Here is a 25,719-nt window from a genome sequence, read left to right as displayed (position 1 = left end):
TACTAGTCTATGAAGCACAAAGAATGTCAGTATTCAGATGTTAAGTGTTTTAAGGGTAAAGCTTTATGACAGTGATCATCATTCTTATGTGTCTACTATTGAAATTAGAGTATTTTTGATAGTTCTCTGTATTTCAATGGTTTAAAATGTGCAATAATTAACACATAGCTCATGTTTCTTCTGGGAAACATCTACATAGATAAAGACGAGTATTCCAACAGTCGGTTAGAGTTTCACACCTTGTTTTCTGAAAAGATTGTTTTTCAAAATTAAAACTTACAGAAAGGATCTTTAGCTGTCATTGGTTTTGAAACACATGGTGGTCCTGCTCCAACTCTATTTTCAGCAAATACACGGAATAGATACTCTTTTCCTTCAATCAGTTTTGTTACATGGAATTTGCAATGCCTGAGTGTTGAACTGACAGTGACCCAGCCCATTTCAGCTTTTGTATTGTCTTTCTTTTCCAGCACATAGTTTAGGATTTCACTTCCACCATCATCAAGGGGAGGCTCCCACTTGCAAAGGACAGAATTTTTCCTCAAATCTTCAAATACAAAGTTGACTGGTGGCCCAGGTGTATCTGTTAGTAAACCAAGAAAAATTATGAGTACTCAACTTGTGCACTTCTTACCTAATACTCTGAACAACTAGATGTTTTGAGGACATTCTTTACATACCCAACACATTGACTTCACAGGAGGCTTTTGCAACTCCATGATCATTTTCTACTTTAATTGTAAATGTGCCGTGGTCTGCTCTAATGGAGTCACGAACTGATAGTATGGACTCTCCTTCCTTGTGGTTATCAACACTCATACGTTCTGGCAGTGAAAGCTGGAAAGGTTTCTCTTCTTCAGCTTCACCCTTCTTCTTTTTAGGTATTGTTACTCTCTTTTTGATATCCTCTGGTCTGACAACTTCATCATTCCTCAGCCAGGTAATAGATGGATAGGGTGACCCTGAAATATGTGCCTCAAGTATGATCTCATCACCTCTCTTCACCTCAAGGCCAGACTGTAGGTTTGCAGCAAGGAAGACTTTTGGAGCCTCTGTAATAACAAAAAATGAAAAATGAAGTAGAATCTTTCAATATGTCTGAGGATATATGGCAATTAATACAAATGATCTAATGAAAATTCATACCAATAGGATCCACAGCTTTCACAAAAGGAGTAATCCGAGAAGGCTCACTGATGCCAGCAGCGTTCTCAGCACGTGCACGGAACTGATACTCCTTTCCTTCCTCAAGGCCTTTCACCGTGTAAGTTAGCAAGGGTACCAGATAGTCATTGCATCTCTCCCACCTCTCTTTGCCCTTAGCAAGCTTCTCTATTATATAGCCCATAATCTTGCTTCCCCCATCAAACAGGGGTGGTTTCCATGTAAGAGTTACTGATTTTGATGTTGGATTATGGACTTCAAGATCGACAGGCGGATCTGGGGGCTCTGTGAAAGAGATCAAAATAGGGATCATATGAGAAAAGAGAGCATGAAGATTTTACTTAAAATTCAATTTTTTGGATTATTTAATAGAAAGAAAAACTTACGTTTCGGGTCTTCTGCAATGATTGGGTTTCTTAGTTCAAGATAATCACCCCCTCCAATTTTATTGACAGCTTTAACACGGAAGTAATATTCACAGTTTGGTATAAGATCTTTGACTTGCCATGAAAGCTTATTTTCACCAGACATGACTGGGATGTATGTTTTACGACCAGCTTCCCTGCGTTCCAGAACGTAATGCAAAATAGGAGTACCACCATCAAAGTCTGGAGGCTCCCAGGATACCTTGCAAGAATTCTTAGTTACTTCGCTTGCCTTGATGTCTTTACACTGTCCAGGTGGACCTGTTTTAAATAAGAATGAAACAATTAGTTAATTAAATAGATGAGAAGGTGTATTCTTATAAATATGAAATTATATTTCATTGCTTTGCTTTGCAGAAAGCAAAGAACACAAATGTGGACTACAAAGCATCTATATGAATTTCTGCTCCTGAAGATGAAAGTCCAAATTCTTAAATAATTTTTATATTTATATGCTAACTTTTCAAAATAACTGGGCTTTGAGCAGCCACTGAATAGTTCGAGCAACTTGAGGTACAGTGTTTTTTCAGGGGACCTCATAACATCAATCTACATGTGTCTGAGTGGAAGTGATTTCTCTGCCTGGCAGAAACCGTATCTTTATAGCCCTGTCTTCTGTCAGCTGCAGGGCCCAAGTGAAGATGAGCATATTTCTCAGAATGGAAGAACATAGTTACCTATGACTTTGACATTGACTGAGCCAGTTGTTGATGCCAGCTTGTTCTCCAGTGTGATAGTATAAACACCAGCATCAGCATGAACACTGTCTATCACTTCAAGCAATGCAGAGGTGTAGTCACTCTTCATTGTTGTTCTGTCACCAGCTTTCAACTCCTTGCCATCTTTGTGCCATGTTATAGTTGGGGATGGAACAGCTCTGAAGGGTATAGGGATACTTAGCTTCTGTCCTTTAACAACAACAATATCCCGAGTTTGCAGATCAATGGTTGGATTACCTGTAAAGGAAAGCATAATGTTATCAGAAAGTTGCCAAACATAATTCTGTTTTTCAGTTATGCAGATCTGACAAAAAAAAAAGAAAAAAAGAATTAATTCTTACAGTCTGGGTCCTTGGCAACAACTTTTTCTGAGATGTCTGATGGCTCACTGGCTCCAACAGCATTGACAGCTCTGACTCTCAGCACATATTCTTTGTCTGGAACAACTCCCTCGTCCACTTTACATTTTAGATCTTTAATTGGACGAGAATTGATTCGCATCCATTTTTCTGTTCCTGCTTCACACATCTCAACATTGTATCCAATAATAGGACTTCCACCATTCTTCTCAGGAGGTTTCCAAGCAATGCAAATGTGCTTTCGGCCTGCATCTGTGACATGTAAATCCTGAGGAGGTGAAGGAGGGCCTGCAGAAATGGAAAAGTAAGGTGTGATTTTCCTCCCAGAACAGTACACTGCTTCTAGAATTCATATACTGTATTATTCTACTTACTTGTTGGATCTTCAATATGAACGAGGTCAGTTGGTTCACTGGGATGACCACATCCGGCTTCATTTTCTGCACGGACCTGGAACTGTACATCTGTTCCTTCAATGACATCTGTCACTCTGAAATTGCAATCTGGACCAGCTGTCTTCCCAGCTTTTACCCAGCGAGTAGCCAGCTTTTCTTTCTTTTCAATAACATATCTGAAGAGATCGAAGAAAAATACTATGAGGCACTTGAAATAAGAACACTTCAGACTTCTTCAAGAAAATAGAATAAAAGAGATCAGACTATTTAAGACAGTGGAAAAGTAAAGAGAATAATGGATAATAGATTCAATTAACTTTTCTTCACACTTTAGCCACCTAGACCTAGTGGGTCTCAGCTCCTAATAGGGCTGACAACACTGAAAGACCCAGGTTTGACTGTCAATTCTTGAAATTTGTTCTGTGTTTTAGAACTGAAATGAACTGTTTTCTCAGGTTGTAGAGAGCTGCAGAGGCAAATGAACCTCCAAGTTATACTTGTATCTTTGCTAGTTTGGATGTCAGTGGTCAATCCATTGAGAATATTTGAAGATACTATTACTTGGCTGTCAAAATTCTGCTTAGGACAGGCTATGGCAAAGTAATGCAAATTGAATGACTTCCATTTCTTCAGGCAGATCTCTGTAGTTGTTTGTTGGTTTAAGATGTGCTTTTTGTGACTGGGAAGGAGGAAAACAGTTTGTTTGAAAAGTGTTATAAAGAAAAAAAAGATCTGAAAAGACTCATTTTAGCTGAGTGTATACAGCTGGAATGACAAACAAAGGCAGAAGAAAAATACAAGCATACTATGTGCTTTTTTTTTTCACAGCTACTAATTATTATATGCTGTTTTGAGGATGTTGACTCATATTCACTGTTCAGGCACATTAGGAATTTTATTTGCATAATTACTACATTTTAAAATGAAGCCCTTTATTGCTTTGACCACATGGCTTCTCTTAAATCCATCCACATATTTTTAATATAAAATGTTTCAATGTAAAATTTAAATATTTTGAGAGAAAGATCTTCACTTGTTAAAAGATGTTTATCTACAGAAGCCTACAAAAACTTAAAATGACCTTACCTTTGAATTGGTCTGCCACCATCATTCTTAGGTGGTTCCCATTTCAAATCAACATGGCCTTTTTTCACTTCAACTATTGTAAGGGCATATGGAGGCCCAGGGGTTGCTAAGGTAAAAAAATAAAAAAAGGCACACATTAGAAGACTTTGAATTCATGACATGTGAGCTACTGATCACTCAGTAAGCAAATCAAAACTTACTGAAAGTATCTTTAGCAAGCACTGAGTCTTCAATTTCACAGTAGTCACTCTGTCCAATGGCATTTTCAGCAGCCACACGGAACACATAGAGTGAGCCTTCAGTCAGTGGGCTTACTGTGTACTTGGTGTCCTTCACTGTCGTATCAACTGTCTGCCAGCCCTTCCGCCTTACATCTCTTTTCTCAACAATATAGTTGGTAATTGGGGAACCTCCATCCTTTTCTGGTACTGTCCATTTAAGATCTGCTGTATTTTTAGTAATATTAATAACTTCAAGCCATCGGGGTGGTGAAGGAGGATCTGCAAAATAGCAAAAGAAAAAGTAAACCAGAATGTTGCAATTCCCACAAAATATCTTGGAAGACAGGGAATACACCAAAACTATTAAAACTTTGTATTTCGTGAACTGAAGCAAGGGAGATTTTAGTATTTCATAAGCCTTCCAAGAGTTCATTTAGTACCTACAAAGACAGACAGACACGGGGCTTTTAAAAAGTCAGACACTGTATTTACAGTAGCAGCACGTTCTGAAACAGTACTCACAGAGCCTCTCCTTGCACAGCACAGGGTCACTGGGCTCACTGGGCTCACTCTCACCAGCCTTGTTCACAGCTCTCACACGGAATGAATATTCTTGTTTCTCCATAAGATCTTTGAGGAAGTGTTCAGTTGTTGGAACTCCTTCAGCCACTCTCACCCATTCGTCTGTTCCAGTCTTTAACAGCTCAATGACGTAAGATTCAATTTTTGCCCCTCCATCATGTTCGGGCTTTGTCCAGTTCAGGGTAAGGAATGTCTTGCCAATATCTTTCACAGTTGGCTTTCCAGGAGGCCATGGTGGATCTAGACAAGAGTCCAGTATTAATTATGTCATTGATAACAATTTTTTAAATGTTATTGTTGCTAAATTAAACCATTAAAAATGTGTTTATTGTACCGATTGGATCTTTCACTAAGATTGGCTCTGTTTCCCGGCTTGGTTTTCCAGGTCCTGCAAGATTCTCTGCCAACACACGGAACTTATACTTCTTCTTATTTGTAAGACCTTTAACTCTGGAAATAAAAATTAAATTTGATTAAACCAAACCTAGGCATTAATTAATTTCTAAAACATCATTCTCTCCACTATTTATACCACAGATAACTTGGAAAATCTGAAAATACCCAAATTACAGCTAATGATGTCAACAAATTGTCAGCACTAAAATGGTGCACCATGACAGAAATGAATGTTTTGAGAACCATCTTGGATTTTTGCATGTTCCGTGGTTTTTAGTTAATGAGAGTATCAGGAGTAAAAAAATCTAAGGATTTTGGTAAATTGATACTTGGGATGCCATTTTAGAATATCTTATGGAATTATTAAGCACAGGAGTTATTGAGCATAACATGTAAAAGAAAAACAAGATGAATAATTCTTCTGCAAAGACACCCCTCATTACAACTAATTTAAAAAGTAAGCCACCAGGGGTAGTTGGATCAAAACTTATGGAAACTAGGAAAAAATAAAAACAAAGTAAAACTTATTTTAAAAGCTACTGTTAAATTTTTATGTCTCTGTGATCAATTTCACCCTTAAGTGACTATAGTCTTACTTGAATGTTGTATCTTTCACTGGCATTTTGTTGCATTTTATCCATTTATCCTGCTCCGGATCATATCTTTCAACCCAGTAGCCAGTTATGGGGCTGCCACCATCTTCATCTGGTTCATTCCATGTTAAAGTGACTGAATCTTTAGTGACCTCTATGGGCTTGAGACCTGTTGGAGGGCCTGGCGGATCTGTATAAATTAATTTTTAAAAAAACAAACAAAAACCAAAACCATCAGTCAGAGTTTTTTTTTTTTCCTTCCTGTTAAAATAGTGTAATAATTTATCGTTAATTTAATTAACTAACCAAATGAATATTTGGCAATGATGGGGCTACACTGTGCTGGCTCCCCAACACCATACATGTTTTCAGCACTGACTCGAAACACATATTCTTTATGAGGAGTTAAATTGGTAGCTCTGAATTTTGTATCTTTAATAGTTGATGACAACTTGTCCCATATTTCGCTGTCTGTAGCTCTTTTCTCAAGGACGTAGTTGGTAATTTTAGAACCCCCATCATCTCGTGGAGGATTCCAGGTTAGAAGGCAGGATTCGTTTGTGATTTCTGTTACATCAAATGCAGCTGGTGGACCAGGTTTATCTGTAGAGGACAAGACGTGAACGTTAATTTTCTGCTTGAATACCTTGGTACATTACTAATGATTTGTATAAATAACATAAAGTACATGCATACCAAGAACATTAACTTCAACAACAGCAGTAGCCCGTCCACTGGAATTTACAGCTTCTATGATATAGGTTCCACTGTCACTCCTCTTGCTGTCTGTAATAGTGACTGTAGAATGATTAGGTTGGCTTTCAATGGTGATTCTATTGTCAGGTCTCAGAATTTTGTCAGCCTTGGTCCAAGTAACCTGGGGCTCAGGCTTTCCAGTTACTTTAGCTGGCAGCTCAATTTTAGTTCCAGCTTTCACAGTAAGTCCAGCAAGAAGCTTCACATCTAAGAAAATTTCTGGAGCCTCTGATTTGGGAGAGAATGAAAATGTTGTTAGAGAAACAGTATTTCAGAGACTGGTAAAAATAAAGCAGCTATAGCAATTTAGCAAGTGAAGTTGTTACCTTTTGCATCAATGGCCTGAATATCATCAGTTGGCTTACTTGGCCTACTTGCTCCCATTCTGTTCAAAGCCTTAACACGATAAGCATACCACTCTCCTTCCTGGAGCTTTGTTACTTCCATTCTGTAAAAAAAAACCCAAAAAAAATTTAAAACATTTAGAATGGTGATGATGGCACAATTAGTTAAGAGGATTTATCTACTGCGTCGATTTACTTACTTTGTTTCAATAACAGGCTCCCCACATATCTCCCACTTGTCTGTGCCACGTTGGGATTTTTCTACCAGATAACCCTTAATGCGTGCACCACCATCATATTTGGGAGGCTCCCATGTTAGGAAGATTCCTTTTGATGTTGGATTTCTCCATTTAACATTTTCTGGTGGGTCAGGTACCGCTAGTAAAAATTAAAAACATACGGGATCTTAGAAACCAGTCTAAGGAAGATATATTATTTTTATATTTTACTTTTAAGAAAATCAGAAGAATTTCAAATATGCTTACTTGCTGGTACTGACATATTTACAGGTTCATCAATATATGCAGGCTCTCCAGGGCCACATTTATTGCATGCAAAAACTCTAAATAAATATTCTTTCCCTTGGACGAGGTCAGGTACAGTGAATTCTTGGTCAACAATATGATCCATAACCTAAAGAGAAGAAGGGTTCCAATGTGTTTTAAAATTCATTTCCAAAGAGTGATTACAAAAATAAGACAAAAAACTCAGTAGTACATGTGAAAATAATATAGAAATTCAAGTGAGAAAGAATGAACTTACTTTGCTCCACGTTTTCCGGCTTACTTCACGTTTTTCAATTATATAGCCAGTGACTGGACTTCCACCATCATCTTCTGGAGGTTCCCATGCGAGCTGCACTGTACTCTTGAGTACTTCTAAAACATTGAGCTCTCTCGGTGCACTTGGACAAGCTAGAAGTCACAGAAATTGTATTATTTTGTAATTGGTGTTTGATGGATGATGTCTATGTAATGTATCTACCGGAAGACTTAGTCTTGTTAAGTCATTCCTCTTTAAACAGCAAAGTTACATATTGAAAACTAGAAAAGAGGGTTTTTTGAGGAGGGATTTTTAGTTTTTAGTTATATTTTAATATACCTGGTTGGATGGTGTAAGATTATACATTATTAACCTAATTAGATTTTAACAAGACAAATGCGGAATGTTACTGCTAAAATACATACATGTCCACTTACCAATGACATTAACATTAATTTCTCCTGTAACAGATGACACAGGGTTTTCTAATGTCAAGAAATAAAGTCCCTTGTCTGGGCGCTCACTCGGAGTAATTACAAGTTCTGCAAAGGAGGCAGTGGTCTTCATTTTTACACGATCACCTTCTTCTAAGACTTGGTCACCAAAATACCATGTGGCAGTTGGCACAGGGTAGCCAGTGATTGGAACATGGATTTTGATTGGCTCTGGTACAATAACTTCCAGCCCATCCTTAAATGCACTTAGGTCCATTGTAGGTTCAACTGAAAAAAAACGGAAAGAGGATTCAATAAATTATCATGAGATGTTTCTTTTTTAGGGATCTTCTCTGCCTTTGTTTCCTTCTGTTACCTCTCACTTTCCACAAAGGTACGTCAGGAGACAAAAGGTTATGCCTTGCTCCTCAGGCAACCTAACAGGCCTCTATCTCATAGTGCAGATAATTATCTGCAAAATTTTTAACAGAGGAAAAATAGCTCATCTCAAACACCTAAGGTGTACCAGTTATCTGGTGAAAAATACACATATTACCCACAAGATTTTAATTGTGTGCCTTATCTGATTAATTGATTAAACAAAACGGCATGTGGCTTACCAAAAGCATCATCTGCAGTTAATGGCCCAATAGCCTCTGCTGGGTCAGACACACCAGCTGCATTTTCTGCTGAGACTCTGTAGTAATAACTGGATCCTTGTTTCAATCCAGTTACCTAAAAACACACAAACAATCATTTACTACCTCATATTAAAAATTATCTGCACATTTTACCTGTTGATGAAGAGAACATTGTACCTTAAAAGTAAGAGCAGGTACTAGTTTTGGGTTACAACGAATCCACTTGTCTGTTCCTTCCTCTTGCCTTTCAATAATATAGCCTAAGATTGGACTTCCTCCATCTTCGAGAGGGGGTTCCCATGTGAGCTGAACTGATGACTTAGTTTGATCTGAATGCTCAAGGTTAATGGGAGGACTTGGTCTCTCTGGAAAAAAAAAAAATTGAAATAAATAGATTTATGCAGCTGATAAAGTAACATGGTTCTGCAAATTAGGTGTTTCTATCCTACAGTACAGTTTTTAAAGCCCTTGCATAGCTTTTTCTGAACTGATTCTTTTAAATTGAGGTTGCATCTTAACTTCAGAGAAAAAAATATCTGCAGTTCTTACAAAACCAAGTGGTAGCAAGGTATTCCTGCTATGTTGGAAGGACAAAGGTAGGGAATAGGGAAAATATAACTGTACACAGTATTTGCAGCACACATATTTGTCAGTTGAACTTTCCTGCACATATGGCATCCAAAATGCTCCTGTCTCATAATGCGATCATAATCATACATACTTTGCATACTCACCAATTGGATCCATGATTTTTACTGCACGTGTAGCAGGACTTGGTTTGCCAACTCCAACCATGTTTTGAGCTCTTACTCTGAAGAAGTACTCTTCATTTTCCACAACATCAGTCAGGACAGCTGACAGTTCATCAGCTCCTGTGGTCATAGTTGGCTCCCATCTGATGGTAGCTCTGTTACGCAGTTCAATAACGTAGCCAGTAATCGGGGATCCTCCATCATCCTCAGGTGGTTCCCAGCTAAGTGTGGCTCCAAACCTGTTCACATCAATAACTTCTACATTTTGAGGAGGACCAGGAACATCTGCATTTTATTTTAGAAGGAAAAAGAAGACATGTAGGTTTTTCCTATTGTTAGAATTTGTACTGCTTTTTCTACACAACCATCAAACACTGAGTTTTTTGTGACTTCTGCTCACCAAATTTGCTCTTAGCTTCCACAGGTGTGTCTGTTTCCACTGGCTCACCAGTGCCCACTCTGTTGCGTGCACTGACACGGAAGAGGTACTCAACTCCCCCTTTCTGAAGTCCAGTAACAGTGTATTCACAATTTTCAGCACGATCTGTGGCCACAATCCAGGTCTTACGCTTGATATCGCGTCTTTCAACGACGTAGCCTATGATTTTACTTCCACCATCACTTTCTGGTTCTTGCCACGCGAGACCAACTTCACCATCATAGGTTTCAGTGACTTCCAAGTTTCTCACTGGACCTGGAACATCTATTAAAGATATGACAATACTTCAGGGCATTGCATCGATTTTCTTCCCTCTGGCTAGAGAAGAGGAGTTTGAGGGGAGACCTCAATATGATCTACAGCTTTCCCATGAGGGGAAGCAGAGGGTTTCTCCCTCAATAAAGGCTTTTTACTCTGTGGAATAATGGTAAGCAAGGTTTTAATAATACGAGTACTTACCAATGACCTCTACATTGATGAATGCTTCTGCCTGGCCATGTTTGTTTCGAAGCACAATCCTGTACCTTCCCTTATCTGATTTCTTTGCTTCATAAATTTTGAAGGTAGTGCAGTCAGTTGTTGTATCAACAGTTGTTGTGGGCAGACTTTCTCCCGCTTTAAACCATTCAGCTTCTGCTCTTGGGTAGGCATCATATGGGACAGTCATAGTTAAAGGTTTCCCAACATCAACCACAAGGTTTTGATCACCAGTCTTGATTTTAGGTGCAGCTAAGAAAGATGAATGTGAAATGTTCAGTACTTGCATATATATGTGTACAAAAATTGATATACTTGTGCAGTCAGCAAAGAAGCTAACACAGAAAAGTAAAAGGAGCTAACACAGAAAAGTAAAAGGAGTGTAAACTCTAAGGAAATCCTTCATATACTCGTAGAACAACTCCAGACAAAGAAATACAGGCTGGTTGGAATGTACTCTGTCCTCCTGTAAAATCAGGAAAGAAGGAGTTGCTTTTTGAGAACTAATTTAACTATTCTGTAAAATAGACAAATTAGGAATTAGATGTCTAATATGACTTAAATGAGTAGGTCAAATAATTTAAATTGTTTTTATTGACTTAATTAAAAGCTTAAAGTTCCTTTAATCTTAAATCTTGCTCTTTGGCAAATACACATTGAAAAGCGGTGGGTTTTCCTCAACAGCTGGATCAGCATTGTACAACAAAAAAGGTTTGTTGCTTAAATTCATATTCACATAGTTTAATAGACTTGTTAAGCAATCCTCAAATAGTTTAACACTTTTCTCAGGCTGACTGTGTATTCATTTTAGTTCAACTCCTTGAAAGAGCAAGAATCAATTTAGTTAGAAACTAAGTTCACGAATCGAAGATTTTATAAAAGGAGCACAAAATAAGCAACTTACCAGCTAATTCAAGTTTAGCTCTAGCTTCCTTGTCTTTGGCGATAAATCTGTATTCCCCTTGGTCACGGGGCTTTATGTCACACACCTGCAGCCTGTGGACCTTTCCTTCACTCATCATCTGATGTTTGTCACCTTGGATGATAATCATGTTGTTTCTCAACCACTTGACCTCCACACCATCTTTATTCAATTCAGCCATGAAGATGACATCTGCACCAGGAGCTTCATAAATATCTTGTGGTGGTCGAATAATCTCAACAGGGATTTCTGAAATAAATGTTGATTCATTCAGTATTATTTTTAAATTGTTTCTACTATTATCAAATAATGTTGAAATAAATCCCATCCAATTTTACACATACCTTCAACAAAAAGTCTTGCCCTAGATCTCCTGTCATCCACTCCACAGGAATATTCACACTCATCATCTAGTCTACAGTCTTTTATGATTAACCTGTGCAGATTTCCATCCTTTTCAAACTGGTATCTTTATGGAGGAGAAAAAAAGGCAGTATTTTAGTTTCCAGACAAAGCAATAAAGTAAAAAAAAGCATGTTTAGCAGATTCAGAAGCATAATAAAATGTACATACTTTTTGCCTTCTTTGATTTCTCTTCCATTTCTGTACCATTTTACACTGACTTTCTCTTTTGAAAGCTGGCATGTAAAGACAGCATCATCAAATTCAGTGACAGTCTGGTCCTGAAGATGTTCAGTGAAGTCTGCTGGTGCTTCTGTGATGAGAAGCTCTGCAACTGATTTGTCTTGTCCAGCAGTAACAGTGTATTCGCCTTCATCTACAAACCCACAGTCTTTAATGATCAATGAGTGCTTGAATTTGTCAATTTTGTACAAAACGCGCCTGTCAAATGTGATCTCCTCTCCATTCTTTGTCCATTTGAGAGTTGCATTAAGGCGATTGACTTTGCACCAGAATGTGACAGTTTTCTTTTCCATGGTCTCAATGTCTTCAAGGGGCTCAACAATTCTGAGATCCTCCTCTGTTATGAAAAAAAAGCAAACATTTTTACAACCTCATATAAAATGGAATGTAAATGATGAAACAATTTTAATGTAGTGCAAGTTATTTACCTAATACTTTTAAGGCAGCAGAGCTTTTAACGTGTTCACCTCTCTGGTTTGTCAGTGAAATGGTGTAGGTAGCTTCATCTTTCAACTCTGCATCTCTGATTCTCAGAGTGTAGACTACACCCTTCTGAACAATAATGTACTTTGCACTATCAAATATTGCCTCATCATTTTTGTACCACTTCTCTTTGGCACCTTCTTTATTGACTTCACAGTTGAAGATAATTTCTTGACACTCAGTAACTTCTTGGTCCTTAAGAGGAGTTATAATCTTGAGTTTTTCTGAAATTGAGAAGACAGAAGAAATAGGACATCATGTAGTATAAAGAAAGCAACAAAACAACCTACACATTGATGAATTAAAACTTACCAATCACTGCTAAGTGTGCTGTAGCTTTAGCTTCACCAACCATGACAGTATACATTCCTGTATCTCCTAGAACAGATTCTTTAACCACAAGTGTTCTCTTTTTGCCATCTGAAATGATGTCATACTTATCACCAGGCTCCAGGACTGTGTCACCCCTTAGCCACTGTACTGTAATGGCTTCTTTGGATACTGAACAGACAAATTCAGCTTTTTCTCCTTCAAGCACCTCAAGGTTTTGTGGTCTGGTAAGAAATTCTGCTGCAAGTTCTGAAAAAAAACATTTTTGTAGATATATATATATAATTTTTTACTTGTGGATGCAATAAACCAAGTTGTATATTATTACTGATTTTCAAATGTTTTAATTTTTTTTCCAGGATACAAGCCCACCAAAGAAGTACTCTTACCGTGTACAGTAAGTTTTCCTGTTGTACTAGAGCTTGGGAGCTTGCAAGTATATTTGGCAGCATCTTCAGGATGAGCATTATGTATAACAAGAATTCTCTTTCTACCATCAGAAATGTGTTCAAATCTACCACCATCAGGCACCTCTTCGTCTCCTTTAAGCCAAGTAACTTCAGCATTAGGCTTCGAAACTTCACAGATCAATTTTACAGTGTCATTTTCATTTACTTCAAGATCAGGAAGATTTTTTGTGAAAACAGCCTCTTCCTCTGCAAAAAGAATTTCAAAAGATGATTAAAGCCAGCCATAAAAAAACCCCACTCTCTCATCTTTATTGTTCACATATTAGATTCTAAAACACTGTGTTTACCTATCACTGTAAGTAGGCCAGACGTTCGAGCTGTTTTTGCTTCACAGGAATATTCAGCTTCATCATCAAAGACACATTTATTGATGACAAGAATGTGTTCTGCACCTTTGGAAATTATGTCATACTTTTTGCCTTTTCTAATTTCCATGCCATCCTTAAACCACTTCACCTGTTCCAGAACAAATTAACATGGCTTAAACACACTCATCATAGATTTCAGTGTGTTCTTCTATAGCAATATATCAAAGTTTTCCCCTCTAGGTGAAGGAGTTACTGAGATTAAAAAGTGTCACTACAGACCTTGACATTTGGACGAGAAATTTCACATTCAAACCGAGCAGATTCTTTTTCTTTAACCTCAAGGTCAGTCAGGGGTTTCAGGAAGTCGACACGAATAGCTGAAAGAGAATAGAAAATTTTTAAAATTTTAGTAGAGGGAAGTTATGCTAGAGAAGTAAAAAATTGCCAACATTGATACTACTGCCTGTCATAAACACTTGTACATTGCCTTTACAGCACCCAGACATTTTGTAGAAAACTGTGAATTACTCACGCTCCACATTGAGGAAACATGATGTCTTAAAGTCCTTAGCATCACAGGCATATGTTTTTGCATCGTCCAGTGTGCAGCCACGGATGATGAGTTTTCTGACTCTGCCTTCAGAAATGATATCATACTTCTTTGATTTGTGAATTTCTTCGCCATTTTTGAACCATTTAACTTTTGCATTTTCCCTGGAGACTTCACATTCCAGTACTGCAGTGGCTTCCTCTTCAACAGTCTGGTCCTCAAGTGGTTTAGTAAATTCAACTGGGGGTTCTAAATGAAACAGATACATTTTTGGTAGAGAAGATCTAAACTACAGGCAGTCTTCTGCTTGTATAGAACTATCCTATGCTGTTTATTAATTTTCCTTGACAAAAAGTCTCTATTGAAGGTTTCTTAAAACATTTTTTATTTTTAATACACAGACATTTTCTGTTAATTCAGGTTAATTTCCTCATTTTCAGCCTACTGTAAGATAAGAGCAGATGATATCCTTGTCCATGGGGTTTTTAATTAAAAATCATCACAAAGCCTTGCAACTCAATTTCTTTAGCTGAACCATACCCATGTAATCTAAACTTATACTGCAAGCTTAGAGAATGCTTAGGGGTTTTTTTTCAGTTTTTCCTTGAATTACTGGATCAGTGCATGCAGTTCTTTTCCTTCTGAAACATAACACAGCCTGCAAGCAGCACAAGTGAGTGTACAGCCAATGTTATCTTGTCCCTTGACTGATGGAGCAGGTATACTCTGACAGGTTTCTGGATATTCAAAAGAACAGAAAAAGCCACTGGGAGGTAGGTATGGTATTTGTGGGTCCTCTTGAGGCCAATTGAATGTTCAAGACTGCAGCAAAGTCCTGGCAGTCCTAATGAGCGGGTTTATCTCCCAGATTTGACCCATTTCCAGTGTTTTCCCTTGTTCAGCTCTTCTGTGAAGAGATTTTATGTAGGTTGGTTTTTTAATCAGGGGAGTTATCTACCAGTTGAATATTGTATATATGATACCACTCTTTGATAAAATAATGTATATTTATCAAAGTTTCCTATTCCAGGATGAATCAGGAATGGGACACTAATGTTGATTATGGTTTAACTAAAATGACTGACTTACCTTTCACAAAAAGATTTGCTTGAGTTCTGAAATCTTTTGCTGTCAGTGATACCTCTCCTGCATCTGTTAACTTGACGTCTCTGAGAATAAGTGTGTGAACTCTCCCTTCAGCACGAGTCACAACCTTACAAAATACATAAAAACCCCACTGTGAACATCTACAACAAGTATTTAAGAAATATTTCATGAAATAGAACACTATATATGATTTGTGGAGTTCAGTTGTCCACTTTCATGTGAAATTTTGACAACTTCCTTTTGTATATACTAAATATAACTCAATCCTCAAAATTTTGAGGATTTTGGGACTGACTTGAGATGATGTCTATTTTGAACAGGGATTAATAAATACAAAAAATAAGCAAATTTATGGGAAAGGTTGGCATTACTACTGGCTACATGTAAAGGAAAAACTTTTTCAACTACAAAGATGTTTGGCACCCCCCACATACACTTCTCTGGAAATGCCAATTTGTCTATTTTTTATTAAAATTTGGTAAAAATTTCTGCCTAAAATACTAGTTTCTGTGATTAACTATTGCAGAAACTACTTTGCAATCACAGTAAACAAAAAAATCACTTCAATGAATAAAGGTTATAAATGTTCAGCTGAATGCCAGCCACAGAGGTAATAAAATCATTTGAATTAGCAAACAGCTAAAATGAAACTTGTAAAATTAGATTGATTTTTAAAGACAGTTGTAAATGTATTTCAAGAGGCTATTTTGAATGGGTAGAAAGTGATACATTGAGTAAATATATGGTTTACTCTCAATTTCATCCCGATAAAGTTTCAACTGTTCAAGTGACACTTTTGACTATATATGATAAACTACATAAAATCTGATTTTTTTAAATGTAGTTAAAATGATAGCTCAGACAGAAAAGACCAAAATAATGTTCCATTATATAGACTTATACCAAACATATAATATTTTTCTTGCCAGGCAGTTATAACTATCAATCCACTGCACTGATCAATAGCTTTTCACATTTTTATTCTGAAACTCAGAAGTAATTATCTTGATTTATTTCATGATTCATCTGCTGAGTTTCAACTTTGTTTATCTGTCCTTAAATAGGGTCCTTTGTCATAATGATCTGTTTTGATATTGCTACATTATTTCTTTAAATTAATATTTATTTATGCAAATTTCTTAAAGCTCAGAAAGATCTAGCAAAACCTTAAAAAATATGTTAAAAATTGTATCTAAAAGAAATAGCAATCTGTACCAAAGTACTATTAGCAGCATTATTACAGGTTCTGAAACTTCATTAGATCATGCAATGCCTTTAAAGTTTACTTTGTCTTAAGTTTTCAACTTTTATTTGAATTTGCATTACATTTTTAGGCCTAGTATGCAAAAAAGAAGTCTTGCAACCAGTAATATCTATTTCAATTTCTTAATCTATTATTTTATGTTTCTTTATTTATTTCCCCTATCATTAACTTTAAATGCTAAATTGACTGCATTCCAGGCTGCTCAGATCTCAGAGTTAAGAGCCAGCACTTGATGAAGGGTTAAAAATAGCTAGTGAGAAGTGCTTGACAAGCAAATCTGCCCAGAGAGTTATCTGGCGAGCCAGAACAAATGCCTGAAATGGAATTTGAATCCTCTTAATCCCCTTATATGTTGAATTGGACTGCAACTCAGCATTCAGGAGAAAAAAAGGCTTTTCCTGATAGCACCTTTCAAAATCTTCTCACTGTAACCATAGGTAACCTGAGCAAAAATTATTCAGTATCCTTGTGGCTGCGTCTCCAACAGAATCAGGTACAAAATCACTGTCGTAATGATTGATATTTTGGAACCTTTGTTTCCCTTTGTATGATAAATAATTGTAGCATTCCAGAATACTGGAATTTCTGGGAAAAACTGTTGTATCTGATTTAAGGACAATTTAGCATTTGAGACAGCAGTACTAAAATACTGCTGTGCCTTAGTACTTCAGCTGGGAGAGAATAAATAAGAAACAAAGCAGGGGAAGAGACTTGAAAGACAAGAAGGAGGAGGAAACATGAGAAAAAGTAAAGTTTAGGTTTTTTACCTGATCACTGGGCTCCAGTTTCTTTCCTTTCAGGAACCATTCTACTGGGATTCCCTCATAAGAGAGTTCGCAATCGAAGGTTGCTGATTCCCCAGCTGTCACTGTTACATCCTTGAGGGGTCTCAGCAAGCCAATTACTCGAGCTTGGTAAGGAGAAGACATAATTTTTAGATTAGTCACTTCTACCCAAGAGAGAGCTGCTGCCCTTACGTACTAATCTCCATGGTGGCTTCCCTCAAGAGAGCCAGACATCGCAATGCTGCTCTTTAAATTCCCTAAATAGAAGAGGCCACCCTGGGTTCTTAGGGGAGGGCTGGTCACCTACAATTTCCTATTTGCAGAGCGTGTTTCTTTAAATTGAACAAGGTCAGCAGGAAAGTTGCTCTGCATCTGTCTCCTTGCCAAGCCTTGCATGCCTGTTGCTAGATAAGGCATGTGTTTCCAAAATAGCGAGGGCTAGGATTGGAGTAGGAAACAAGTGGTCTTCAACTGTGTAGTCTGTCCCTGTCCATCAAGCTCTTAACCCTATCCCCAGATGTCACTGTTATCCTATCCTTTCCAGCTAACGTGACACTTCGATGCAGCACAGCCTTTGCTTGCAATATTTGATTTCATAACAGCATATATGATGCCAGACCATCAAGCAACCTTCAAGGCCATCTCCTTAATTTTATTTTTCCTATGTGAATAAATTATATGTAAGGTTAAAAACACATAGGATATTCCTTAACAAAAAAATTAAGACAACCTGAGTAGCTAATCCCTTAGTTGCTGTTATGGAAAGGATTGCTGTGGATTCAATACAGTATAGAGATTTGCCACCCATTCCAAAGAGGCAGTGAGTACCATGTTTTCACTTAATTAATCAATTAATTACAGTTTAAAAGACACTCACGTTTCACTCGAAGGTGAGCACCAGACTTGGCATTTGCTGCTTGAAAATCTACTCCACCAGCTTGATCTAAGCGTACATTGTACAGTGTAAGGAAGTGCTTTTTTCCTTCCTCCTTGATTTCACATTCCTGCAAAAACAGAATTGAAATAGTTTTTTCTTTTTAGTATCTTTTTTGTACTACTCACCAAAAGAGCCCCTCCTCCTTAAACCATGAATCTGTTTTCTTCTACTCCATTCACGACTCTTGGGCCCATGTGAAATATACCCTATAAACACTCATTCATAGGTCTTTCCTTTCAAACTCTCCTCTTCATACAGTTGGAAAGAAAGGGGAAGAGGCAACATTTCTGTGCTGACTGAGTAGCCAATATAGTAATATATATGTAAACCAGTCAGAGACCTAGGTCCCCCACGGGAGCTAGAAATTGCTAAGCTTGTGCTGTGATCTTTCTTGAGAAAACTTTTCATTCTTTAATTCAGACAGTGATTTTCATGACACTTTCAATCTTTCTGTATTATTCACATTTATGCCATTACATAGAAGCCAGATTATTTCCAACTGTGATTGTATTTTTTCTTTATTTTCCAGATCTTTCCAACAAGGAGTTTATAATATTTGATTAAGCTCTATACCATTTTATGCCAACTTTAGCTGTCAGAGAAATGCCAAAGAGTTTGGAAACGTGATCTACATCTATTTAAACCAAATATAACTCAAAACCAACAAGAAAAAACATGAAATTTGATGTTTGCATTTTTAAATGCCATTGTGTTTAAGTGAATTCCTCAAGGTCTTTGCACTTTGGATACATGATTGTTAGGTATTGCTAGCAACACAGAATGTACCATTTTATGTAAAAAACATTTATTATTTAGCTATTTTGGATTACATTTGTACTACATTTAAAACATTATTAATTAAAAAACCCACTATTTTTAATGTAGTGACTCGTCCTGAAAGCAGGAAATCAAATTTAGTTTCTGCAGTCACCTTCCCTCATACTCCACTTCCCTGGAAAGTGTTGAGACACACATAAAAAATATAATGAAATATTTGCTTACAGCTGATTCAGTCAGAGGTTCTCCTTTTAGCTTCCAATTGCCATGGACACCTTCCTCAGAGATTTCAATATCAAAACGGGCAGTCTCTGTCTCAATCACCTCCACACTGTATAGCGGTCGCACAATCTCAATATCCCGGTCTGGAGAAGAAAAACACAATTGACTCCCTCAGTTTCTAGCAGATCCCAAAAGACTTCTACAGAGCAGCTCATTAAAATAGCCATACCTTCAATATCGAGTTTAGCAGAGGTTTGGTCAGTACCACAGTCACAAGTGTACTGTCCAATGTCTTTCTTCAAAGCTTTCTTGAGAATAAGGATTCTCTTTTTGCCATCTGCCTTAATAACGACATTCTTTGATGCAGTAATTGGCTTGCCATCCTTCATCCATTTCACTGGGGCATCTGCTTTGCTGATTTCACATTGTAAGATTACTTCATCTTTCTCCACAGCAGTGTAATCCTGCAGCTTCCCAGTGAAATAAGGGTCTCCCTCTGCAAGCAAAAGTTAAGATATATTTCAGTCTGAAGTTTTAGTCTTCTAGAAAGAACAACTAGTTTCTACCATAAAATATATTTCCTGTTTATATCCCACAAGAAGGATTAAATATAGTCCTTTTTCACAGTTCTGTTACAAAAAAGAAAACAATCAACACCTAATAAATTATTCAGGGCATTACTAATATTACTGAAAACTTTCTTTTGATGCTCTAGGAGTTTTAGAGCACTGCTCTAAGTATGTACTTACTAACTTTGCAACTTTGCATAAAATTTTAAAGTTATTGTAATTATCCTTCATAAATAGGTAAATGGAGACCCAAGGAAGAACAGCAAATTGTTAGATTTTCAAAATCATAATTTAGATTTAAGCCAACCCCAAGACCTTCAGATTACTAATTTTTATTAATAAAACTCTTTTGATAATATACATCAGGTAAATTTTTTTGGGTATTCTTACCAAGAACAGTGAGTTTAGCTTCTGAGGATTTGCCCATAGCTTCCACTTTTATCTGAGAAGTATCATCAATAGTAAGATCTTTGATTGTGAGTGTATGGAATTTGCCATCATCTGTCATTGAAACCACTTTGCTGGTATGTAATCGTTGGTCATTCTTGAACCAGACCACAGTGATGTTTTCATGGGAGAGTTCCACAGTGAACTCTGCAGTTTCTCTCTCCTTCTTTGTTACATCCTTGAGAGGAGTGATGAATTTCAGGCGGATGCCTATAACAACACAATGGTTCATAATGTTATCAATAGAAACCATACAAGTATATGATGCAAAACTTTCCTAGAAAGACAAAGTCTAACAAACCTTCAATAATTAGCTTGGCACTTGTTCTTTTATCCTCAGCTTCAAATGTGTATTTTACTTCATCCTCAAAGGCAACAGATTTAATAATCAGAGCATGCTTTGTTCCGTCTGAAATGATTTCAAATCTTTCATCAGGAGTGATCTCGTCTGTTCCTTTCAACCAGCGGAAAGTCTTGGGCTCTCTGGATACCTCACATTCAAACTTAGCTTCATCCTTCTCAAAGACCTTCACATCACTTAGGGGAGTGATGAAGATAAGAGGCAGTTCTGAAATCAAAGAAGAGCTCTTTCAGATCAGTTCATACAGTGCTTTCTGACACTAGATTTGTTCTGATGCCCTGAAATACACATGGAAATGTTGGCCAAGTGCAGACTGTACCTTTCACTTTCAGATTAGCAGCACTTTTAGCATTGGCAGCTTGGAAAGACACTTCTCCAGTCATATCAAGGTTACAGTTATGAAGGACAAGAATATGCTTCTTCCCATCTTCAATGATTTCACATTCCTGGTGATAAAGAAACACACAGCCCACCCCAAATATTAATATTCTAAGAAACCACTAAGAAAACACTATTATTAATAATGTTTTTCTACTGAAAATTATGGTCTAAAAATAAAGAAGAACCCTTACAGGTGAAGGTGTTAGAGTTTCTCCTTTTAGCTTCCATATAGGATGGACATCAGGCTCAGAAATTTCAATTTCAAAGCGTGCTGTTTCACCAACAAATACTTCCACTCCGTACAGTGGGCGCTCCACTTTAATTAAGCGAGCTAAAAATAAACCAGAACAAAAGTTTGCATCTGTTTACTCACAAATTGTATACCATAGAAATTTAATACTGGAAAGCACCTTAAGTCTCTCCTTTTTCTTTCTTTTGGGCATTCAAATGCTACAACCAGTAAATGTTTATCTAAGCTCTTCCTAAAAAGCAGCAAGGGTAGTCTACAACCTCCTTCTATGTTGAAAAATTTAGTTACTTTTGGTAAGAATATTTTTCCTAATAATTTACCCAGATATCTGTTACAGTGAACTAAACAGTTTTTATTTCCTGATGGTAACTGGACACAGAGGGTAACTCTCCCCAGTAATAATCAGATATGTTGTCTCCTGTAATCACTGTTAATAACTTTTAATCTAGATATTTCAGCCATTCATCATAACAGTCTGCTTTGCACAGGTACATTTTTGGTCTTGCTTTCTGGGGAGCGTCTGTCTGTCTACACTGGTTTACAAAGGTTTTGCTCTTTTCCCCTAGTGCAGACATGATTACTTACACTCCACGCTGATATTGGCGCTTGTCTTGTCGGTTCCACAGTCACACTCATAGACACCTTTGTCACTCTCTGCAGCCTTCTTGATCTTCAGGATACGGCGTAAGCCATCCGTTTTTATGGAAATTCTGTTGGAAGCTATTAGTTCTTCACCATCTTTGTACCATTTTACTGGCACATCTTTGCTAAGTTCACACTCCAGAGTAATATCATCTTTCTCTACAGCACTGTAGTCTTGTAATTTCACAGTGAAATATGGATCGGCCTCTACAAAAGCCAGTGGATACGATAAATTAGTTATACAAATATAGTAAATGTCAATATTTTGTCACTTTCCACTTATAAAAATGGTTAATATTTATTCTCTTTCAGATTTTAAATTATTTACGCAATTACCTAAGACTTTCAGGTTGGCTTGTGTGTTCATGTCCTTGACTACGGCCTTTATTTCTGAGATATCATCAAGTGTTACTTCTCTCATTTCTAGTTTATGGACTTTGCCTTCTGAAGTAATCAAAACCGTTCTGCTTGTGTGAAGTCTCTTGTCATTTTTGAACCATTTCACAGGCATGTCTTCATGAGAAAGCTCAAACTGAAAGTGGGCTGTTTCCCCCTCTTTCACTGTTTGATCCTGCAGAGGTGATATGAACTTCAGCCTCACACCTGTAATGCAGACACATAAATACAATCAGAAAAAAGGCTAATGTAGTCCTGAAAGATATATTCTCTATCTTTTTTTGTTGTTCTTTTTTTATGAGAAAATACTTGCCTTCCACAAACAGTCTTGCTGTGCTCTTTTTGCCATCAACTTCAGCAGTGTACTCTCCCTCATCATCAAACTGTGAATCATTGATAACAAGAATGTGCTTCTTTCCATCTGCAATGATGTCAAATTTTTCTCCAACCTTGATTATATCAGTGCCCTTAGACCATATAACATTGGCCTCTCTGGTAAGGACACACTCAAACCTTGCTTGGCGCTTCTCAGGAACAGTGACATCTTTCAGGGGCACAGCGAAGTCCAATTCGATTTCTGGAAGCAAAAGACAACACAGCATTTGTAAAGAGCTCCATGTGAACTCTGTCTAAGCTGGTGTCACACCCTGTGGGGCATTGTACCTTTTACTGTCAGGATGGCTGTAGTGACAGCATTCAGGGCCTGGTAAAGGACTTCGCCAGCTTGCTCTAACTTGACTTTGTGTAAGGTTAGGAAGCGTTTTCCTCCTTCAGCTTTGATTTCACATGTCTGGAGAGATGACAGACTTGGTTAAATACAAATACCAACATAATGCAAATGCCTTGCTGCTATGTATGTGCTCTTAATAAAGTGATTTTCATTAACATTGTATACACAGTAAAGAGTCAGGTAGGAAGAATGAAATTGCTTTTCAAGGAAGGTTTATACTTTGACTCAATAATTAAAGTATGGAGTACATTTCTTCAGCATTCCACAGAATTCTTCAGAATGTTAGAATCATTCCCACAATGTATGTAGGATATTTCTATTATTGCTTGAATTATGTGCTGTAATACCTTAAGAAAATGAAGGCCTTCAAAACTTAGCTTTTATAAAATATAATCCTTACTTAGAGAATCAGTTTTCTTGAATCATATACTCTGGACTGAATAGCAACGACAAGTCTTAACATAAAGATAAGATTCAAGGAACCTGTTCACAGTATTTAATTTAAATAAATTGTGTTTTAAAATTCAAGGATGCTTACAGGCGAAGGTCTCAGGACTTCTCCTTTCAGCTTCCATTCACCAGGAATATCATCTTCAGATATTTCTGTATCAAAGCTTGCTGTTTCCTTCTCATAAACTGTAACATCCTCTAATGGCTTCAGAAGCTCAACTTCACGTTCTACAAAGCACAAATAAACACATGTATTATTAGATCATGTTTTGATAGAGCTTTATAATAATTCAGGTTACCTTTAATGTTTGTTCATCTAGATGTTTTTCAACACTGGCCTACAACATAATGAAATATAATCCAAATAAAAGCTTCCTTACCACCAAGGGTCAGTTTAGCTGGGTATCTGCGACCTTCAACTTCCACTGCATATTCTCCAATATCAGCAGGACCAGCATTCTTGATTTTCAGGAAAATTTTATTTCCTTCTTTCAAGATTTCTGTCTTGTCAGTGGGTTCAGCAGGGATTTCCTCATCTCCTTTGAACCATTTAATGTTTGGTGTATCCTTGACAATGTCACAGCTGAAAGTAGCTGTTCCTTTTGGTTTAACATGCTGGTCTCTTATGGGTTTTACTAACCAGTCCCTTATAACTTCTGCACAACAAAAAGTTACACAAGAAAACATCTTAGCAGACTTTTATTAAAAACAGACGTGTCATAAAAAAGAATAAAGAGAACTAAGAGATTTTGTACTACAAGCTTTTAATAGCTGTAAAAATCTTATCTGTCCACTTACACTGTAAGACAATGAGAAAAGGTTTTCATAATTTTGAAGTAGACCAAATATCCTTGAGAGAAAAAAACCCCATGATTTCTGTTACTTACCTACTACCTTAACACAAGATGAGCATGACAGTTCAGAGTCTTCCACGGTAACAGTGTAAGTGCCAGCATCAGCATCATCCGAATCTGTGACTGTGAGGGAATGTGACAAACCAATAACACCCAGAGCAAATTTGCCAGGCTTGGCTTTGATGATTTTACCATCCTTTCTCCAGACCACATTTCTTTCTTTGTTAAGCTCACAAGTTAAGTACAGTGGCTGGGTTTTAATGACAGTCACTTCTTCTTCAAGGGTTTTCACAAACCGCACTGGGAGTTCTGTGGGAAACAAATTATTTTGATTTGTCTCCTTTATACATAAAGCATGTGATGCAGAAATACCTTATATAATATGTGTAGTGATTGAGGGAAACAAAAGCATGCATCTACCAGCTACTGTAAAATTACAAAGCACCAGTTCTAGTTTGAGAAATGGCTAGCTTATTGATAAATTCGAAATAGGGAATACCTTCAACAATAAGTTTGGCTGTAGAGGTCTTCTCTTTGTTCCCCAGTTTTAATACACAAGTATATTCACCAGCATCAGACAGCTGGACATCAATAATATGCAGCTTCCTATCTTTGCCATCAGCAATAAACTTGTGTTTTGGGCTCTCTCGGATATTGCTTCCATCTTTCATCCAGCTGGTAATTGCAGTGGATGGTGAAATTAGGACTTCAAAGATTGCAGAAGACCCAACAGACTCAGCTTCCTTTAGCACTATATCTTTCATCTCCTTGACAAACTTCAGTGGTACAGCCTTGAGTTGGTAAGTAAATGGAGGCTCTTCAGGAGGTTTTTCACCACCGCTGCCTGGCCTGAGTTTCCTTCTTTCTGCATCTGCTGGTGAAGGTGTCTTCTTGGCTGTAATTCAGATTCAGAAATTAATAAACTAACCTTGATTAATTGCTTTTGATTGTAGGCTGTGCTGATTTTGTTGGGGGAGATTTAACAGTCTTCTAAGTAGTTAGTAGGGGGCTATGTTTTGGATTTGTGTTGAGAGCAGTCTTAATAACACAGAGATATTTTGGTGATTGCTGAGAGGCTCTTGCAGAGCTAAGGCCTTTTCTGCTTCTCATACAGCCCCACCACTGAGCAGGCTGGGAGTTCACAAGAAATTGGGAAGTGATACAGCCAAGAAAGCTGATCCCAACTGACCAAAGTGATATCCTACACCACATGGTGTTATGTTCAGTATATAAAGCAGGGAAAGAAGAAGGTGGGGGGAGGAGGGGGGTGTTCAGATTTATGACATTTGCCCTT

At 37.3% G+C, this 25,719-nt stretch overlaps 1 protein-coding gene across 1 annotated transcript in view; it reads right to left on the bottom strand.

Annotated features, from left to right (window-relative positions):
- The window catches only part of TTN (titin), a 238,144-nt gene that overhangs the window by 74,123 nt on the left and 138,302 nt on the right, over nucleotides 1-25,719 (bottom strand). Inside the window, exons 170-219 of the mRNA XM_058809603.1 lie at nucleotides 24,925-25,320; nucleotides 24,459-24,734; nucleotides 23,952-24,227; nucleotides 23,660-23,799; nucleotides 23,055-23,181; nucleotides 22,705-22,968; nucleotides 22,332-22,598; nucleotides 21,939-22,202; nucleotides 21,295-21,434; nucleotides 21,042-21,168; nucleotides 20,663-20,929; nucleotides 20,305-20,571; nucleotides 19,575-19,841; nucleotides 19,349-19,488; nucleotides 18,287-18,413; nucleotides 17,392-17,534; nucleotides 15,343-15,466; nucleotides 14,236-14,502; nucleotides 13,983-14,080; nucleotides 13,683-13,851; nucleotides 13,315-13,581; nucleotides 12,908-13,174; nucleotides 12,541-12,819; nucleotides 12,041-12,449; nucleotides 11,812-11,936; nucleotides 11,450-11,716; nucleotides 10,528-10,797; nucleotides 10,030-10,332; nucleotides 9,612-9,914; nucleotides 9,055-9,242; nucleotides 8,857-8,971; nucleotides 8,240-8,524; nucleotides 7,803-7,954; nucleotides 7,526-7,673; nucleotides 7,241-7,418; nucleotides 7,023-7,144; nucleotides 6,637-6,924; nucleotides 6,247-6,543; nucleotides 5,944-6,130; nucleotides 5,286-5,401; nucleotides 4,892-5,191; nucleotides 4,349-4,648; nucleotides 4,149-4,254; nucleotides 3,042-3,238; nucleotides 2,650-2,955; nucleotides 2,267-2,545; nucleotides 1,551-1,850; nucleotides 1,147-1,449; nucleotides 681-1,052; nucleotides 281-583 (exon numbers count right to left, since the gene is read on the bottom strand). Coding sequence (XP_058665586.1) covers nucleotides 281-583; nucleotides 681-1,052; nucleotides 1,147-1,449; nucleotides 1,551-1,850; nucleotides 2,267-2,545; nucleotides 2,650-2,955; nucleotides 3,042-3,238; nucleotides 4,149-4,254; nucleotides 4,349-4,648; nucleotides 4,892-5,191; nucleotides 5,286-5,401; nucleotides 5,944-6,130; nucleotides 6,247-6,543; nucleotides 6,637-6,924; nucleotides 7,023-7,144; nucleotides 7,241-7,418; nucleotides 7,526-7,673; nucleotides 7,803-7,954; nucleotides 8,240-8,524; nucleotides 8,857-8,971; nucleotides 9,055-9,242; nucleotides 9,612-9,914; nucleotides 10,030-10,332; nucleotides 10,528-10,797; nucleotides 11,450-11,716; nucleotides 11,812-11,936; nucleotides 12,041-12,449; nucleotides 12,541-12,819; nucleotides 12,908-13,174; nucleotides 13,315-13,581; nucleotides 13,683-13,851; nucleotides 13,983-14,080; nucleotides 14,236-14,502; nucleotides 15,343-15,466; nucleotides 17,392-17,534; nucleotides 18,287-18,413; nucleotides 19,349-19,488; nucleotides 19,575-19,841; nucleotides 20,305-20,571; nucleotides 20,663-20,929; nucleotides 21,042-21,168; nucleotides 21,295-21,434; nucleotides 21,939-22,202; nucleotides 22,332-22,598; nucleotides 22,705-22,968; nucleotides 23,055-23,181; nucleotides 23,660-23,799; nucleotides 23,952-24,227; nucleotides 24,459-24,734; nucleotides 24,925-25,320 — 11,478 coding nt within the window. The remainder of the gene's footprint in view (nucleotides 1-280; nucleotides 584-680; nucleotides 1,053-1,146; nucleotides 1,450-1,550; nucleotides 1,851-2,266; nucleotides 2,546-2,649; nucleotides 2,956-3,041; nucleotides 3,239-4,148; nucleotides 4,255-4,348; nucleotides 4,649-4,891; nucleotides 5,192-5,285; nucleotides 5,402-5,943; nucleotides 6,131-6,246; nucleotides 6,544-6,636; nucleotides 6,925-7,022; nucleotides 7,145-7,240; nucleotides 7,419-7,525; nucleotides 7,674-7,802; nucleotides 7,955-8,239; nucleotides 8,525-8,856; nucleotides 8,972-9,054; nucleotides 9,243-9,611; nucleotides 9,915-10,029; nucleotides 10,333-10,527; nucleotides 10,798-11,449; nucleotides 11,717-11,811; nucleotides 11,937-12,040; nucleotides 12,450-12,540; nucleotides 12,820-12,907; nucleotides 13,175-13,314; nucleotides 13,582-13,682; nucleotides 13,852-13,982; nucleotides 14,081-14,235; nucleotides 14,503-15,342; nucleotides 15,467-17,391; nucleotides 17,535-18,286; nucleotides 18,414-19,348; nucleotides 19,489-19,574; nucleotides 19,842-20,304; nucleotides 20,572-20,662; nucleotides 20,930-21,041; nucleotides 21,169-21,294; nucleotides 21,435-21,938; nucleotides 22,203-22,331; nucleotides 22,599-22,704; nucleotides 22,969-23,054; nucleotides 23,182-23,659; nucleotides 23,800-23,951; nucleotides 24,228-24,458; nucleotides 24,735-24,924; nucleotides 25,321-25,719) is intronic.

Source organism: Ammospiza caudacuta, chromosome 8 (assembly GCF_027887145.1).
Source record: "Ammospiza caudacuta isolate bAmmCau1 chromosome 8, bAmmCau1.pri, whole genome shotgun sequence".
NCBI classification, from domain to species: Eukaryota; Metazoa; Chordata; class Aves; order Passeriformes; family Passerellidae; genus Ammospiza; species Ammospiza caudacuta.
The sequence above is the reverse complement of the archived record's forward strand: the minus strand, read 5'-3'. Positions and strand labels throughout refer to the sequence as shown.